The following is a 19,648-nucleotide window of genomic DNA, read 5'->3' on the forward strand; positions in this document are numbered from 1 at the left end:
GGAGAGGGTGGAATTATGTATTCAAAGTGATAAAAGAAAAATACTGCCAACCAAGAATACCATATGTGGGTCAAAGAATGAACCACAAAGTAAATTAGAAAATATCTTAAGACAAATGAAAATGAACATACAACATCTTAAACTTATAAGATACAGTAAAAGCTATACTTAGGAAGTTTATAGTGACAAACGCCACATTAAAAAAAAAGATCTTAAATAAACAAGGAACTACTTAAATAACTCAATGAACTACAAAAAGAAGAAAAAAACTAAGCCCAAAATTAGCAGAAGGAAGGAAATAATAAAGATTAGAGCAGACATAAATAAAAGGGAGCATTAAACATAAACAATAAAAACAATGAAACTAAGAGTTTGTTAAAAAGGTAAACAAAATTGATCAAACCATAGCTAGACTAATAAAAGAGAGAAAACTCAAATAAAACCAGAAATGAAAAAGGAGACTTTACAATTGATGCCAAGGAAATAAAAAAGATTCTAAGGGTCTGTTATGAGCAATTATGTACCAACAAATTGGGCAACGAAGAAGAAATGGATAAATGCTTGGAGACATGCAATACTGAATCAAGAAGAAATAGGAAACCTTAGACCAATAATAAATATGGAGACTGAAGTAGTAATCAAAATACTCCCAATAAATAAAATCTCAGGAACACATGCTTTCATGAGTGAGTTCTTCCAAACATTCAAAATAAAGTAATACTGATACTTCTTAAACTCTTCCAATAATCTGATAAAAGAGAATACTTCCTGAGTCCAGCACCACTCTGACCCCCAAAGCCAGCCAAAAACACCATAGGAAAAGAAAAGTATAAAACAATATCATTGATGAACATAGATACAAAAATTCTCAACAAAATACTAGTAAATAAAATTCAACGGCACATTAAGAAAATAATATACCATGACCAAGTAGGGTTTATCCTTGGGATGAAAGCATAGGAAAATCAATCAATGTGATATACCACATTAACAGATGAAGGTAAAAATTCCATGAACATCTCAATAGACACAGAAAGAACATTTGACAAAATTCAAAATTGTTTTATTAAAAAAACGCTCAGAAATTTGGTATAGAGGGAATTTATCTCAATGCAGTAAAAGCCATTCATGGATCTCATATTTAATGGTGAAAAAAAAGTTTCTCTTCTAAGATCTGGAACAAGGCAAGATGCCCACTCTCACCTCTCCTTTTTAATATAGTAATAGAAGTACTAGTCAGAGCCATCAGGAAAGAAAAAGAAATAAAAAGCAACCAAATTAAAAGGAAGAAGTAAAATCGTCTGTTTCCAGATAACACGATATTATATATAGAAAACCCTAAACATCTACAAAAAACATTAGAACTCATAAATTTAGTAAAGTCACAGGATACAAATCCAACATGCAAAAATCAATTGCATTTCTATACACTAACAACACCCTATCCAAAAAGAAGATTAAGAAAATAGTCCCAATTACAGTAGCATAGAAAAGAATAGAATATGGTGGGAATGCAAGCTAATATGACCTTTTTGGAAAGAAGTTTGGAGAACACTCGAGGGACTAAAAGTAGACCTACCATTCAATCCTGCCACTCCTCTACTACGTGTATACCCAGATCAAAAATTATTTTACAACAAAGACATTTGCACCAGAGTGTTTATTGCAGCCCAATTCTTAATAGCCAAGACACGGAAACAGCCCAAGTACCCATTGACCCATGAATGGACTAACAAATTATGGTATATGTACACCATAGAATACTATGTAGCCATAAAAAAGATGGAGACTTCACATCTTGTATGTTTACCTAGATGGAGTTGGAACATATTCTTCTTAGTAAAGTATCTCAAGAATGGAAAAAAAATATCCAATGTACTCAACACTACTATGAAATCATTATATAATCACCTATACACTCATATGAATGACAAAACATAACTATAATCTAGAAAGTAGAAGGGAAGAATAGAGAGAGGGGAGGGGAGGGGGGACATGGGAGGAGGCAGGGTATTTGGGGGGACCTCACCTAATGTGCCTGATGTAATGGTACATTTCAAAACTATTAAGAAATGAGTATAATTGTGATGGATGTGTTACTTAGTTCAATGTAAGCATTTCACATTGTATATCCAAGCAGTACCCTGAGCCCCATAAATGCATCAAGGTACAAAGTTATGATTTACTAAAAAATAAAAAAAAAGAAAAACAAGAAGGCCAGTAACAGAGAACACACATGATCTGCCTCGCCCACTTGACAATACCTTGTGTCCTTTTAAGGTAATATGACTTTTAATCAAAGAAAATGGGGATGATTAATACCCTCATTAATAACATGTACATGTTCACAGTAATAGAAATTATAAATGGTTACCAGAGAAGGCTTCTGCACAAACTATAGTATTCCACAAACAAGCGTGATGCCACTGGTCCTGGGTTCCCTACACAGAAAATTTGGGGGCTCAATATTTTTACAGCTCAAAAAAAAAAAAAAGAAATAGAATCAACTTAACCAAGAACATGAAATATTTGAGCACTGAAAACTATAAAACACCAATAAAATAAATTAAAGAAGACACAAATTAATGGAAGGAGATCTCAGGTTTATGGATCATAAGAATTAATATTGTTAAAATGCCCATACTACCTACTATTCAATAAATGATATTAAGAAAACTGAATGTCCACATGCAAAAGAATGAGGCTGGACCCCTATCATATAGCATATAAAACAAAACACTTAAAATGGATTAAAGACTGAAACGTAAAACCTGAAAAAACAGAACTCTTAGAAGAAAACATAGGGATAAAGCTTCTAGGCATTGGATTTGACAATGATGTCTTGGATATAGCACCAAAAGGACAGGAAACAAAAACAAAAATAGGCAAGTGGGACTATAGAAAACTAAAAAGCTTCTTCTACACAGTGAAGGAAACAATCAACAGAGTAAAAAATGCAATTACAGAATGTCTGAAAATATTTGCAAGCCATATACTGGGCAAAGGGTTAATACAAAAAAAAGGAACTCCTGCAACTTAATGGCAAATCAAAACCCAAAACAAACCCCCTACAAAAAACCCAATTAAAAAATGGGCAAATCACTTGAATAGATAACATTTTACCAAAGAAGACATAAGGCCAACAGGTACATGAAAAGGTGTTTAATATCACTAATTTTCAAGGAAGTGCAAATCAAATCCACAATGAGCTATCACTTCGAACCTGTTAATGGCTATTGTCAAAGAACAAAAGATAACAAGTGTTGGCAAAAATATGGAACAAAGGAGCCCTTCTTTACTGGTGGTAGGCAGGCATCTTAGTGCAGCCACTATGGAAAACAGTATGGAGGTTGCTCAACAAATGAAAAAGACACACGGCAGAGGGAGGGAGGACAGGAGGCGGGATCTCACCTACTGTGCACATTCGGAGGGTGTATAACACGCCCCCTGGGTGAGGGGCTCTTCTACAAATGGAACTTTACCCTGGAAAAGTCCAGTTACCTGAAAGTGAGAACAACGTAACTTAAATATTGTACCCTCATGTTAATGTGAATAAAGTTAAAAAAATAACAAAACAAAAAGAGAATTACCACTTTATCTAACAGTCCCACTTTTGGATATATATTCAAAGAAATTGAAGTCAGGATCCCCAAGAAATATCTGCACTGCCATCTTCATAGCAACATTATTCACAATAACCAAAAGGTGGAAGCAGCCCAAGTGTCCAATAACACAAGCATGGATAAACAAAATGTGGTATATACGTACACCAGGATATGATGCAGCCTTAAAAAAGAAGGAAATCCTGCCATTTGTGAAAACATAGATGGATCTTAGCTCATTATGCTCCGTGAAATAACCCAGACACACAGAAGGACAAAAACTGCATGGTGCCACCTCTATGAGGAGTCTAAAATAGTCAACCTCATAGAACCAGGGAATGGACTAATGATTACCAGGGGCTGCAGGGAGGGGAAAATGAAGAAGTGCTGGTCAAAAGCTATAAAGGTTCAGTTACATGGGGTGAATAAGCTCTGAGTATCTACTGTACAACAAAAAGCCTGTATTTAACAATATCGCATTGTGTACCGTATTTTGTCATGTATAATGCATACTTTTTTGCCCAGATTTTTGAGAGAAAAATAAGGATGTACATTATACATGGGTAGTACTGATTCTGCATCTATATAAATGTTTTTAATTCTTTTATTTATGCTTATGGGTTAAAAGTATAACTCCAGAAAACAAGAACAGTATCCATCTGCAAAATAATACCCTGGAAAAACAAGTATAAATAAATACAAATTTGAGTTAAAAAATTAAAATGAAAGATTTTTTTCCTGAAAGTTTGGGCCAGAAACATGGGTGCACATTGTACATGGGAGTGCATTATAGGTGGTACATGTGGTACTTAAACAGTTGCTAAGAGAGTAGAAGTTATGTGAATGGCTCTTAACACAAGAGAAAAGATCTTTTTAATTAAACAAGCAGCAGTGGGGGGAAAGGAAACTTGGAGGTAATACACAAGTTTATGGTCTCATAGATAGATAGTTATCTCCAAACTCATCAAGCTGTGTGTGTTAAATATGTACAGCTCTTTGTATGCCAGTCATATCTCATGGTTAAAAAAATAAAGAAATAGAAACCACTCATAACCCTAACATTCAATGATGCTGTTACTAATATTTTATTGAATTTCCTCTAGCCATTTTTCAATGAGTGTGTGTATGTTGGTTCATGTATGTAAGTATACATGCCCAAATATATGATTCGTATGTTTCGCTTAAATAAGTTAGTTCCCAAAAGGCATATTTTCCTGTGGGTTGAGTACTAGGGCACTTATGAAAAGATGTGTGTTGTTCATCTTTGGTAAAGATGCCAAAATGTATGGCATCTTTTTAGTTTGCTGTTAAGGCTGGATTCCTTCTTGTGGCTCTCTTCTACATGTACAGCCACAATAGGTTTGTATATGTGATGTCAGATGGAATGCACTTCATTTTAGAAAACTGGAGTTGTTGGTTCCTTGGCTTGAGGAACCCCCTTCCCTTGAAATCACTGTCCCCTTAGTATCCATCCTCCAGCATAGAACAAACAGAAATAAGGAAAGTATGTATTCTTAATGTGTTTCATTTTTCTTTCTTTCTTTTCCAGAAAGTATTTTGGAGAAAAAATTGGATTATATTTTGCCTGGTTGGGATTATATACATCATTCCTTATCCCATCTTCTGTAATTGGAGTGATCGTATTTCTTTATGGATGTGCAACAATTGAAGAAGATATTCCCAGGTAAGTCAGTTTTTAAGAAAAAGCCTCCATTCCCCTGTGTTAACAATTTGTAGTTTTGTCTCAGTTGCAAGCACATTTCACATGCTTCCTTCCAAAGTTCTCCCCCTCTGTCCTTCTCCTTTCCTATCCCATATGTAACTTTTCTCCAGAGGCAAATCTAGGAGCTGCAGATTCTGGGAATGGCATCTCTGTGGTCAGGCACTGTTGGAATAAAATGCTATGAAGGAGCAGACAGCTCTAAAATCGAGGCAGCTTAGCCTCTATTTCAGGAGGTCAGAGACTATAGGAAGTGACAGCTCCCATGGTGGGGCCCTTGGAGAGCCAGAAGATAGGACAAAGGAAGAAAGCCTACACAGAAAATAGCCCCTGAAAAGCAGTACCCGTTAGGACTGACGAGATTACCTATTAACTGTGTGGCTGGACAGTTGGTTCCCTGAGTCCTAGTTTCCTCGGCTGTAAAATGATAATCCTAACACCTACCTCATGGTGTTGTGAGGACTGAAGGAGATGAGATTGTGTCTGGCACACAGCAGATTAATTAATAAAAATAAATAATTGTTGAGTAATTAAAATTCTGGAAATAGAGTAAAAGAGAGAAAAGGGATACTGTAATAATATTTAGAATTTAAATGTCTTGTTTATTTTTGTAGCTGTCTTTGCAAATGGAAGCATGGTAGCATATTTTAATACTCTTTTGGTATTAGAGTGCTGGAAATGAAACTTGAACTAGATTAGGCAAAAGGTTGTACCTCTGGGGAGGCTCAAGAAACCCAGTGGCTGGCATATGGGTAGCCTAAGGAACACTGGACCAGGGACTAGCCTGTCTGTCTTCTGTCTGTGATCTTTCTAATATTTATTGGTTTCACTGCAGATTTTCTCCATCTGACAGTGGAGCTGCTAGTAGCACATGGGTGTTATGCCTTAGAGCTTTATTCTCTCTTGGTCTCAAGTGCAAAAGTCCTTTGGGCCCAATTTGACTTAGATGGAAGCCCTTGACCAATCAGCTTTGACTGTGGGGCAGGATGGCTCTGTACGGACATGAGGTTCCCTCAATAGCCAGGTGGACAAGGACACTGGGTAAACTATGTGTGTTTGCTACAGTTGGGGGTGACAATGGGGGACATAAAGGCCATCCTGAAGAAAGGGCCAAGAACTGTGTATCCATCAGTGGGCAGAACCCAGATGGTCCATGATGTCAGTCTATAGGCATGGTCTTGCAAATTAAATAAACTGTAGATTATATTGTTAGTATCTAGAGTAAAGCTAAATCACTTGGTATAAGAGACAACAATTGGATATTTTTGTGTATAAGACTCTAGTATCATTTGTCAAATATTCATAATTGGGGATTCTGGGACCTTTATCACAGGAGATGGATTGCTAAGGCTCTGCCTGCCCCACCCCATCTAGAATGAGGGAAGAACTAATACTTACCATTTTATCAAACACCTACCTTGTACCAGGCATGATGCGAGGTGGATGTATCTAGGCCAGGCATGGTAGCTCAGGCCTGTAATTCTAGTGCGTTAGGAGGCTGAGGCAAGTGGGTTTCTTGAGGCCAGGAGTCCAAGACCAGCCTAGGTAACATAGAGATACCCTATCGTTACAAAAAAAAATAATTCAAAAATTAGCCAGATAACGGTGTTGCGTGCCTGTGGTCACAGCTACTTGGAAGGCTGTGGCAGGAGGATCACTGAGCCAGGCTGCTCTGAGCTATGATGATGGCACTACACTCTGGCTCAGGTGTCAGGGTATAAAATAAACAAAAAACCTCCACTAGTTTCTTTGATCTTTATAAGAGATCAACATTGCAAACACCTTAAGATAGGTGTTATTATTTTCACTTAATAGAGATGGAGAAACTGATGCTGTGTGAGGTCACGTAAATTGTCCAGGTTCAACAACCTCTAATTGTTAGTGCTGGGAATTGAAGTCTGTTGCCTCCTGCTCCAAAGTCTTTGCTTTTCTCAGTAAGCAGTGAAGTCTTCCAAAGGGCTCATATCCTTCTTGACAGGACCTTCACCTGGGCTTGCCTGGGTGCATTGACAGAAAACAAGGCTTTTGTGTTTCCCTTCCCAGTTGTGATCCCTAGAGCTCTAGCCTCAGGTTGACCAAAACTGGGTAATTCTATACTGTGCTCAGTGAATCAGTGCCAGTGCAGTGGGGTGGGTTGGGGGATCAGGATGCTGGTTTATAGCAGGACTTAGGACTTGTGCCTGCTTTCCCACATGAGAATACACATGGCAACAACATGGAACTGATGTGAATTTGACATTGACACCTAGGCATGCACACTTCACATTCATACACACTTACATACGTGCAGGGATATACATATGTAAAATGCAGTTGTTATCCTGGTGCCTGGCAGGGTGTGCAGTTCTCTACAGCTTACGGATAGCAGCTCATCTGTGGGTTGTGGAATTGGCTTAAGGGGTTAATTTTTAAATGAACTTGAATAAGGTTATTGAATAGTATAGAATGAAATAAGATATTAGTATTTGTTATAAGAAGGAAATATAAATGTTGTTTCATGAGATTGTATTTCTGTTATATAAATGTATTGGTGAGGGTGAGGGGGTATATGTATTTTTCATACTGGAATCTGATGTAATAAAATTCTTCTGAATTGTAGGTCACAGACAAAACAGTTTGAAATAAGCTGCTACAAAGTTGTGGTCAAAGGATACAAAATTTCAGATAGACAGGAGGCGTAAGTTCCAGAGATTTACACATACTGTACAAGACAGTGACTGTAGTTAATATCAACGTACTACATACTTAAAAATTTCTAAAAGACTAGCTTTTAAGTTATTCTCATTCCAAATAAATGATAAGTACATAAGGGAATGCAACCTCCCCCCACAATATCCATCACCTTTTTGTAATAAAAATAGCAATAAGTATTAAAAAAATACAAAATTGAAGTTTTGGTTGTTGGTTTGTCAGACTCAGGATAGGGGGTGGCAAATCAGGAAGGTGTAAACAGTGAAAAAAATAAACATTTTCTGTAGATTAAAAACTCTTCTTTAAACAGAATCACATATTTATCAAGTTCTATGGGCCTGATGGAAACTTACAAATGCCCTGTACCTCCTCATCCACAAGGGAGTATTCCCTAAGTCCCCATATCGAATCTGAACAAATTCATACTCTTCAGGAGTCTATGTTGAATTGCCACTCCTAAATGTGATTAAACATTTGCATTATTTCTGGGATTATTTTAGAGATGACTAATTTTGGCTTCAAGCCTGAAATGTATTATCACTTTTAAAGAACCTTTTATTTTGAAAAAATGATAGAGTCTTAGGAATTTGAAAAATAATACAGAGGGCCCCAGTGTACCCTCCAGTGGTTATGTCTTATCTAATTATAGTATGATAGCAAAACCAGAAAACCGACATTGATTATGTGGAACTTTAAATGGTACCCTATATTCCCACCAGCTTTGGTAGGTGAGAGATGAGCATAAGATAAAATTTTCCTCTACTCACCAAGGGATTGGTTTCATTTGTTAAGCACTTACTCATATGGGTAAAGAACACTGAGACATTAAAAAAAAAGTTGATTAATCTAAACCATATTGAAAGAAAAATTGGGTCCGTTAGGTCTGAGACCTTCAAAGCAAAAATTTTGTCTGAATTTCCTGGGTAATTGCCTCTTGGTACTTCGTCCCTTTGTGCTAGCACAGCCCAGCATCACTGCACAGGTGAGCAATGGTTCTCTCTCAGGAACACTTTTCCTTTCAGGTCTTGGTCTAGCTGATTGTCAGGCCATGTATCAACTCTCTTATGCTTTCTCAAGAAAATGATAGATTGAAGGAATGTGCCCTTAGATTTATAGCCACAGTTACTTCTCCCTAGAAATCTGTAGATTATGCAGCTAGTGGGTGACCTAGACATGATTTCAATTCTTGTGGGCTTTCCTCATCTTTCAGCCTCTCTCAGGAAACACAAAGTCATTTTAATGTCATTCATAGCCAGAATTTCTCCAGAATTCTGTTAAAATTGCATTAAAAAACCCCTATATATATAAAGCATTCTGACTTCAAATTTAAATGATTAGAGGAGAATTTGTGCTGCAGAGAACGGCTGCCATTGTGTACAGATGATTGATAGCTGCCTGAGTTCTGATTTAGAAACCAAGCATTTATACTGCACTTACGTTCCAAAGTGCTTTGCACCACATTGGCAGCTAATACTTTTCTCATTTTTGACTTTTAGTACTGACTAGATTTAACGAGAATTCAGTTAACTAGGCTCATCTCGCTCCCTAGTCTATGCTTTAAAAGATCTTGAAACCAAGTAAACCCCTAAGATACATACTTGAAGGGCAGCACTGAGGGACGCCTATGTTCTCAGTCATGGCCAAAAAACTCTTTACTAGAATTTACGCAGACAAACAATTTTCTGTGTAAATCTGTTTTCTAAGAGGGCACTTTCTCCTCTCAACGTAGCAAGTCCTTAACTACATAGCTAACCCTTGTCTGACCTAGAATGACCTAGAAGTCTTAACATAAACTTCGCTCTCTACTTACCAGTAAGATCATGACCAGGTGAAACTAGTACAGCTGAAAGTAAGATATTGCCATTTCATATTTTTGAAGTAAATGAGTCATTCTTATTGACATGTGCCAATGGAGAGCTTAACGGCGAGTCAGCGAGGAACTGGGCTTTATCCTCAGAGACTTCTGAGTTTCCATTCTCTCACACAGAAGGCCTTTCCCTGCTGGGGGATTTAATAGCTCATTAAAAACAGAAGGCTAGAAGCTAGGACTTGATAGAAAGTGACAGCCCTCAGTAAATCTTCCTTCAACTTCTTAAGGAAGTGGGAAATAGACCCAGGCATTCCTTTGACTTCGCAGGTCCCACCTAAGCCTCCCACCTGGAAGCCCTGCCTCGCAGGGCCCTCTACTGCCACTATCTGTGGAAGACGCAGCTGTGGTTTTCAGTGCCATGTCCCCTACCTCCCCATCACTCTGTCTCCAGCTGCTCTGTGAGAATAGCAGAGGCCTCATTTTCATGTAGTCTTGGGTTCTCCATCCTTTCCCAATAAACCATGAACTCAGACACCCATCCATTTCCCTGGGAGAATATTACGTGCCAGAGAGATGAATTCATTCATTTTCCTACCACTATATGGTATGAAGGAGCCAGCAATTCTGTTGGTTTTTATTAACAAGCATTCCTATGATCCAACCAGTCACCTAATGAATTAACAGAATTTCAAATGTATTCACCAGTTCATCAGATAGAAATGTAGTAGGAATAGGTTAAGATACAGGCTGTGAGAGGTTATTTGGTGCATGCTTCTCTCTCCAAGTGTTAGAGAATCTAGACCTTGGAAGAATTGACCTTGTTCTTCATAACTTATTTTTTTTTTTTCTTTTTGAGACAGAGTCTCACTGTGTTGCCCTTGGTAGAATACTGTGGCATCACAGCTCACAGCAACCTCAAACTCTTGGGCTTAAGTTATCCTCTTGCCTCAGCCTCCCCAGGTAGCTGGGACTACAGGTCCCTGCCACAACACCCAGCTACTTTTTGGTTATAGTTGTCATTGTTGTTTGGCAGGCCCGGTCTGGATTTGAACCTGCCAGCTCCAGTGTATGTGGCTGGCACCCTAGCTGCTTGAGCTACAGGCGCTGAGCCTTCATAACCTATTTTGTGGTTATAATAATTCTTATTGGACAGAGTTTGTTAATCTCCGTTCTGCAAATGGCCGTACAACTAATGCTCTTAGAGAAGGGATTTATTCTCAGTTCTTCCTCATGTGGCTGTCTCATGCAGAAGTGAGCGCTTGTGCAGATCCGGCCATACCTCATGTGTGTCTCTATTTGTGAGTAGTGGTACTTGTTTCTAAGACAGCCAATAGGGTTTGTAAAACATGCTCTACTGGAAGAATGGGTGACAAAATCCAACTTCAGTTTGGTGATTTATTCACAATTATCTCTATTTCTCACCGATTTCATCTCTATGCATTTTGAAAGGACATCATAAGGCATAATTCAATACACATCTCTGACAGGTGATTACTAATTTTCTTGGACACTTCTAGAGACAGGAAGCTCTATGCCTTGGACAATCTTTGTTTTGGATAAAATGGGAGAGTAACACTCTGTAGGTGAAGAGACCAATCCGAACTCCTTAAACATTCCTTGCTTGTGGAATTGACACACTCAAACATAGATTTGTAAATGTTTGGGGGTTGATCACCTTGGGGTGGGCCCTGCCTGAGCTCTGTGACCTGGAGCCTCTGTCTGTCACAGCAGAGAGATGTGTGACCACCAGAATTCCTTCACCATGTGTCCCCTGTGTGACAAGTCCTGTGATTACTGGAACCTCAGCTCAGCCTGTGGAACCGCGCGAGCCAGCCACCTGTTTGACAACCCAGCCACCGTCTTCTTCTCCATCTTCATGGCCCTGTGGGGTGAGTGGTCAATGTGTTCAGGGTGGTACCTTCAAACAGGTGCAGCCAGCTAGCTGTAATGCTCATACCCTCCAGTTTACTTACTTTGGTATTTTTTCCTTCATCTCCCAAGAAGTATTTTAAGATAATACTTTCCTTTACTCACATGTGTGACTAGAAATAGGAATATCCTGCATGGCTTTGCCTGTTTTCTCTTAGACATAGTTGTGTTAACCCTGCAGGAGTCTTATGTATAATTTATTCAGAATCTGAACCAATGCGTATTTTGAAAACCCCTGGGCCATCCGTGAGACACCTCAGCTACGTTCACTTCACTATGTAAGATTGTCTATGTCATGTGGTGCAACTGGAGAAGCAGAATGACCGTCATGGTCAGAAAGTTAGCTGGTATTAAAGTGGGCTGAAATCTGGTGTCCTGACTCTAGGTTCAGTGGTTTTTTTTTTTTTAGGATGTAATGAGTGTTGACTATAGAGTTTTTATTTAAGGCCAGTGTAATGTTTTCAATTTTTCCACCAAAGGGATTTGTGGAGGGAAGAACAGATAGTTCCTTCATTTTCCGCCTCCCTCCTTGCCCCTAGAGCAGTGGTTCTCAACCTTCCTAATGCCGTGGCCCTTTAATACAGTTCCTATGGGTCGCGACCCACGGGTTGAGAACCTCTGCCCTACAGCGTCAGTGTAATATCAGTGTAATAAACTTGCTTTGAGCCATCACTGACCACACACACACAACACACACACTCTCACTCACTCGCATTCCTATTCTCACAAACTGCAATAACCTGGAATAACCGCCCCATGGTAACTGAACATTTCTAAGAAAACACACCCGTGTGTATTAGAAGAGGGACCAGATCAGTAAGTTTCATCCCACTGGAGTAGCCACCTGGTCTTTTCTCACCACTGAATGTGCAGGCCCTTAGCTTTCCCCTGGGACCACAGCCTTGCTGCAGAACAGCTTGATTTATCACTGACTCCAAGGGGCTGGAGGACACGCTGGGACAGGCCCTGAGTCACACAGCCCCGAGAGTAGGAGCAGAAGGAGAGAGGGAGAGGTCTGTCCCCAGTGGTGCCAGGAGGACCTTCTTTCTCCATCACTGCAAGGACTTTTACTTGGGTGGAGACAGAGCTTGACTGGAAAAATTCCCACATAGAGAGGCCACCAAGGAGAGCTTCCAGGGGACAGTCTATTCTCTTTCGCTAGAGAGAGCAGCTGCTGTTCAGGAGCACATGGGCAGTGGTCAGCACCTCAGAAGTTGGAGCAGGGAGGAGGAAATGCAAATTGTGACCTCGGAGCTCTCGGAATTGTTCGCAGGAAGGGTCAGTGGGACAAACTCAAGTGGAGACTTGTTGCCTGAGAAGTCACAGGCAGCTCTGTGTCTTCCTAGCATGTGTCTTATGGTTACCCCAAGAGCCATCTGAACTGGTTTGGAACCCAGAATCCATATTCATCTTTTTGATATATTACAACCTTATTCCCATAATTTGTCTTGCAGATATTACCAGCATTGAGTAGATGAAACTTAATAATGCTGGATCCCTGATCTTTTGAGAACTTTTTTGGGACATGTAATCCCCTGTCTAGAGAAACGTGGCTTTTAATCATACTTCCCAGCCTCAAGTCCCCCAAACTACCTCCCACGCCCTCTGAGAGCCTCAGTGCTCACTGCCTCACCCTGGTTCCTCTCTCCTCCTCTGAAATCATAGTGCAGGGAAAGTACTAAGGGGTGGGATGATATTGGAGTTTCCTGGCATGGGAGAAGGTTTCATTTTGTTTCTTTGAATAGTCTTGCTTGCTGTGTTTTATGTGATTGTGTATTTGGTCACAGCAGCCAAAAGCCCTTAGGCACAATTGCCTACAAATTACAATTAAAAATAATAGTAATGCCTCTCACTGCCACAAGTGTTATGATTAGTGGTTCCGTGCTGGGTGGGCTGGGCTCAGGCCTGCCCAGAATGAGGCTGGGAAGAAGGGGTTCTATGCAGAGAGACACGGGCTGGTGGCAATAGAGGTGAGGGCAGCTGAGGTCATAGAAGATGCTAGACAGCAGGACTGGAGTCTGTCAGAGTCCTCAGACCGAGCTCCCCTGTGGTTCTGGCTTCATACTTGATCTTAGCCAAAAGGTAGAGAAGTGATGTGGTTCTGGCTTCAGACTCCAGTGAGCTTTGGGAGAGAGAATTAAGCCCTAGTGAAAAGGGAAGTAATGAGACAGGGCCACTGAACAGAGGTTAAGGACCCCACTGATGTAGGGTCAGGCAGTCCTAACTGTCTCAGGGGCTGACCAGCTGGGGATCCCATAGCAAGTAGACATGGCACTGAAGCCAGTCTCTTGACCAAGGTGTCATGTTACTCTGGGCATACCCACAGTGGTCTGTGACAAGAGAATAAGGTGTGTGTGTGCAAGGTATGTGGTATAGATGTGCACCCAGGAATCCGGGTTGCCCCTCCCACATGTGATGCCCCCCCCCCCGCGGGCCCCCACCACTCAGGTCGCCATGACTTCTCTGCCCCTCATCTGTTCCCACAGGACACAGCCTTCCTCAGGACTGAGGAGGGTGCGCAGGAAGTGGAGGGTGCATGGGAAGAGGAGGGACCTGCCCCTGTTCTCAGACCTCCCAGGGCCAGTGTTGGGAGGTCAGAATACCCACATGTGGAAAAGGCCTCAGGGGAGAAAAACACACACATCAGGGCACCATAATGGAGCTGCAGGTGAAGCAATACAACTTTAAGTAACTGGGTAACTTTAAGTAACCAGCACATAGCTGTTTCTATGCTTGGTTCCTTATTGTGCCCAGAGTAGACATGGACAGTTAAGAGCCCAGGAGGAGTTTACAGTCCTGTTTTTACAACACAGACATGAGTGGCAGCCGATGGTCCAGCACTGCACATGGTGAAGCATGCTCAGGCTCTTGCCAGGATGGGGTGAAGCTGCAGGGTGGCCTCAGGGAGTGACATCAGTTCCTTATCCAGATGCCATGACCATGGGCAGCAGGAGGACGGGGTGCCGTATGGACTGACTTTCTGGAAAAGGGGGACTCGAGCTGGGTCAGGAGGGGATGAGGGTAGACACGGGAAGACAGTAATGTAGGGGGGGCATTTTCACAAGCTGGGGATGGAGAGGTTGGTGAGGAGATGCCCAGCAGCCTCACAGGTGTGAGTGTTGACAAACCGTGGGATGAGACCCAGGCAGGTGATTCAGGTAGACACAGGCCACCCTGGTATCCAGAGAGAAGGACATGTTCAGAGACTGTAACGACCCCTGAGCTGAGGCAGCAGCACTGGCCTCCTGCTCTGCCCCCTCCTCCTTCCTTGCCCAAACCCCACTGCTCTTCAGAAGTCAGCCCAGATGTCCCCACCCCTGGCAGCCAGCGGCCCTCTCCTGCAGGCCCCTAGCTTTTGATCTCTGCCACTCTTGAGGCCCTGATCACTTTATGTCTTGCACCGTAGGTATTTATGATCTCGTCTCAGGGGCTGTAAACAACTTGAGAGCAAAATCCACATCAGACTCCCCTAATCCCACCCCCATGTCTAGAACAGTGTTTTATACATTGCAGATACCTTAGGCAGAGCTGTATTTTTGCAGGATTAGAAATTTACTCAAATTACTCAAATAACAAGAGATTTATTGCAAGAAAGCAAGAGGCAAGCTCCTGGATGTAGAAAGTGAAATATAGCCTAGCCTCTTGGGAGGGGAGCCAGAGAAGCTATTAGAAACCACAGGCGTCCCTCCCTCAGGTGCTGCACGGGCTCGCTCTCCCATCTTCGCTTCTCTTATTGTCTCTTAGTTTTAATTTTCTAGAGAGAGAATCTGATCAGTCCGTCAGCAGGCCCCAGTTCAGTGTTCAGCTCTGGTGAACAGCCACAGCAGGGCTGCAGTGTCAGGCTCCTCCACAGCAATGCTGGGCCTGCCCTTAGCGGGTGTGGGTGGGATGGGCAAAGTGATGGATGTGAGGGTAAAGGAGGCATTCTGCAAATATTTGCTAAGTGAATGGAAGAGCAAATGTGTGCCACCTCACAGAGGTCACTCTGCCAGCTGCATGCAGGGGGCTCTGGAGGCTGAGAGTCTGGAGTCATGTGGAACTGTTAGGAGACTGCTGTGCAACCTCTGAATAAGATGAGGGGCCTAGAAAAGGGCAGTGGCTCTGGGGACAGGACGAAAGAAGTGGAGGGAGAAGTGATGATTCTGTTTCAGGGCACGAAGAAGCCATGTATGGCGCAGGCAAGCCGAGGCTCGTTGGGAAAATTACAGACCCCTTCCTTTTGTACTGTCCTCAACCCTCCATTCTTCCTTTCTTGGGATCAGTGTTTAAACATCTCTCCCAATCTAGAAATGGAGAAAGGGGTGTATATATCTCTTGGCTCTCAGGGATGTGGACTACTTCAAGCAGTTCCAGCTAGATGTAGGAAGAGGGGGCTAAACGCTTTGAAGAGAGCTCTTAAGTTTGCAATCTGTAAGTTTACCCCCCATCTCTCCCAGCAAACTCAAAGCGTACTCAGAACACGCTCTTCAAAAATAATAGAGTTCTCTTTTTCTTTTTAAGCTACTATGTTTCTGGAAAACTGGAAGAGACTACAGATGCGACTGGGCTACTTCTGGGACCTGACTGGCATAGAAGAGGAGGAAGTGAGTTCCGTTGCTTGTTTCTGTGGGGCCTTGCTTTGCTTTGACGCTGGAAATGGATTGTCTGGAGGCAGATGGCCACGCTGTCCCTGTTTGTGTAGACTGGCTGAGCTGGGGGCAATACACACTGAGGTGACCCCTTCTTCCCTTGAGCTGGAAGACACAGGGCCTGATGGGTGGCCAGATGTCCCAGTGCCCCACTCTGGGAAAAGAAATGGCGAGACACAAGAAAAAGAGGCAAGGAGCATCCTTGAGAGCATGGGGCCAGAGGACAGGGGTATGTCAGGTGCCTCTGGGGGCTATGAGGGGGCTGGAGAAGGCAGGGGTGCCAGATGCTAGTTGCCCTTGGTGCCTGTGGAAGAATAAAGAAGCCCTCAGCCTCGACAATGAGCTAAGGGAAAGGGGGAAGGTCTTCAGGAGCCTAACTGTCTGTGGAGATGAGGTCTAGAGGATGTCAACAAATCAGCACCCTGGTCTCAGTGATGGTGACTTTATAATGGGCAGCGTGTGGTGACTGCCCCCGTGATCTACTCCTCTACAGCTCCCGTTTCTCTAAACAGCAGCCCCTAGCTGACTGAGCCCTCTCTGTTCTCCCCATTAACACCTGCGGGGGCTACTGATATCATGTGCCACCATGGACTGTACAGCCAATGTGAATATCGGATAGGGACGCCCAACAGTGTGGATACTACCCGTGAAAAGGAACGCTGTCAGTTGCACAGGCGGCCCCAGCCACAGGGTGGCTGCACAGAGCACAGGCTGCCCTTCACTTCCCGATGGTGACTGATGGGCTTTGCCTTAGACTTAGAACTTCTGCCTTTGTGGCCCTGATCTTTTATGAGCAAACAGTGGAATCCCCAAGTTAGTCTGTTCTCAAGCCTTGTGTCCCATGTCTGTGGTGTGTCATCATTACCTCTTTTTAAAGCTCTAGTTAGTCAACATGCCTTTGTGCAGGTGGGCTTAGGAGTGGCGGGAGCCACAGGGCAGCTGCATGGAAACTGCCCATCCAGGTTGTGCTGTCTGAAGGTGCTCAGAGGGGAGGTGATGATGGAGCTCTTCTCCACCCACTTCACTTCACCCTACCCCACTCCACCCCACCCCATATGCTGAGTACATAAACGCACTCTCCAGTCCTAGGCATTACACATGTACTCTGAGACTAACACTGTCATGGATTCTACAGCAAGAGAGAGAATGTAGGCCAGGTGTGGTGGCTCGCACCTGTAATCCTAACACTCTGGGAGGCCGAGGCGGGAGGATTGCCTGAGCTCAGGAGTTCAACACCAATCTGAGCAAGAGCGAGACCCTACTCTACTAAAAAGAGAAAAACTGGCCAGGTGTTTGGGTGGGCACCTGTAGTTCCAGCTACTTGGGAGGCTGAGGCAAGAGAATAGTTTGCAACCAGGAGTTTCAGGTTTCTGTGAGTTATGACGGCACAGCACTCTAGCCTGGGGCAACAGAGTGAGACTCTTGTCTCAAAAAGAAAAAGAAATAAAGAGAGAGACAGAGACAGAGAGACTGTGTACATATGGATTCTGCCTTTAGCAGGATTTGAATTATTTAGAAACACAAACAGCAGAGGATAACAGAGACAATTGTATTTCTTGGAGGAAAATGCCCAAATTGGTGGTTTCAATAGAAAGAGCTGTAGAAGTGAGACTGTGGGTGATCTAGTTGGGACATCTTTGTCCTATTGGTTGGTCCTATTTACTTCAGCTGAAATCTATCCTACGTGTGTGTGTATGTGCGTGTAAGAGAGAGAGAGGAAAAGAGAGAGAGTTTTGCTTGGGGGAGGTGGGTGGAGTGCAGTTCCTACTCTCCGAATGAATGCAGAGCGCTAGGATGTCTCCTCAAAAGAAAGGAGAAACATCCTGGCATCCAAGCCTGTGTGGGGCCAAAGACAAGCTAAATGTGTCTGCTAAGTTGAGTCAAGGAGGCCCTCACGTCTCTCTGTTGGAGAGAGTGTAAACACATTCCCTCACACAGAAAAGCATCAGCTATAACTCAATACCCTTGAAATCTCTATAACAAGCCCCTGGCAGGAATGAGATTATAATCCATTTTTCTTTCTGTAGTCAGGTTTCCTGTTTATCTGTTTAACCCAATGAGCCATGGTAACTTCCTGGGAGGTACACGATTTGAGGAACTCATGCGCTGGCTGAGAGTGGCTTGGCTGAGATTGGGTTTACCCATGGCACAAGCAGACAGGCCTGATGGGGTCTGCGTGTGAGGTCACTGCCAGGCTGGTTGGTTGTGTTGCATGGCTGGCGTGCACCACATGTGCAAGCCTGGGGCCAGGCACGAATGAGAGGTAGATAGCCTGGTGCTTTCCCCCAGTGTATTTCCATTTTGGACTGGCACACATAAAATTTGGCTCAATTCTGAACATAGCCTTTAAGCACATGCTACGTACCAGGTTTGGCATGGAGGGTGGGACCACTCAGGTGCAGTGTCTGATCTCCAGAGGGTCACATTCTGTGGGGTGCTGTCTGGTCTGCAAATAGTTAGCATAACACAGAGGGTATGTGAGAGGAATTCCTCTGGGTAATGTTGGGTAGAGGAAACACTTTTTAAAAAGCAGAGCTTTTGAAGACTGGTTGACTAGAAGGGGCACCCATAAGGAGAAAACAGCAACAGAAGCTTGGCCCTGGGGAAGTGAGGGCTGTGGGTAAGAAACAGCTAGATGCCTGCAAAGTCAATTTGTCTGCAGGGAACAGGGCCCTGGAGGCAGCAGGGAGGAATGGGCAAGGAGGAAGGATGGCGTGGGGTGTCAGGGAGGATATTGATCGCTAATCCTGTCTGCCAGGCGTGGGAAGGCATGGAGAGCAGGAGAGCAGGTGCCTGTGACTTGAACGAGGAGAGTCCTGGGACCTACAGGGAGCATTGTGTGTTGAAGCAGGTCTAACCTACATTTAAATGAGGGACAAAAGGAGGGCAGGGTTCTTGAAGGCCATGATTCTCCCAGGAGGGATTCTTGCCAGGCTAGTGAGCTTCCGTAACCTGCAGACATTCTTCCCTGTGTTGTCTTGCCTCCTCAGGGGGATAGAGGGTGCTAACTCACACATGCTCCAACTTGTGGGCCAGGAGGGGTGGAATGAGCAGTGTGGCTCAAGTCCAGCCTGTGACCTAGGGAGAAACCGGTGGAGACTGGGGACTGCTTTCTTACGAGGGCAGGGAGGGAACTGAGCAAACAAACCCATGTGGGCACCACCAAGGGACTTACTGAAGGACTCGGTTGGATCCTGTTTGTCCTTGTAGCAGGGAGGCCTGCCGGACCTCCAGAGTCTTTTTTTGAAGTGAGGTTATCTTCAGCTCC

At 43.1% G+C, this 19,648-nt stretch overlaps 1 protein-coding gene across 1 annotated transcript in view; it reads left to right on the top strand.

Annotated features, from left to right (window-relative positions):
- Positions 1-19,648, top strand: part of ANO2 (anoctamin 2) — a 397,918-nt gene that overhangs the window by 206,222 nt on the left and 172,048 nt on the right. The window contains exons 11-13 of the mRNA XM_053557547.1: positions 5,152-5,286; positions 11,552-11,712; positions 16,253-16,335. Of these exons, the coding sequence (XP_053413522.1) occupies positions 5,152-5,286; positions 11,552-11,712; positions 16,253-16,335 (379 nt within the window). The remainder of the gene's footprint in view (positions 1-5,151; positions 5,287-11,551; positions 11,713-16,252; positions 16,336-19,648) is intronic.

The sequence above is a fragment of the Nycticebus coucang genome, chromosome 12, assembly GCF_027406575.1.
Source record: "Nycticebus coucang isolate mNycCou1 chromosome 12, mNycCou1.pri, whole genome shotgun sequence".
Lineage (NCBI taxonomy): Eukaryota > Metazoa > Chordata > Mammalia > Primates > Lorisidae > Nycticebus > Nycticebus coucang.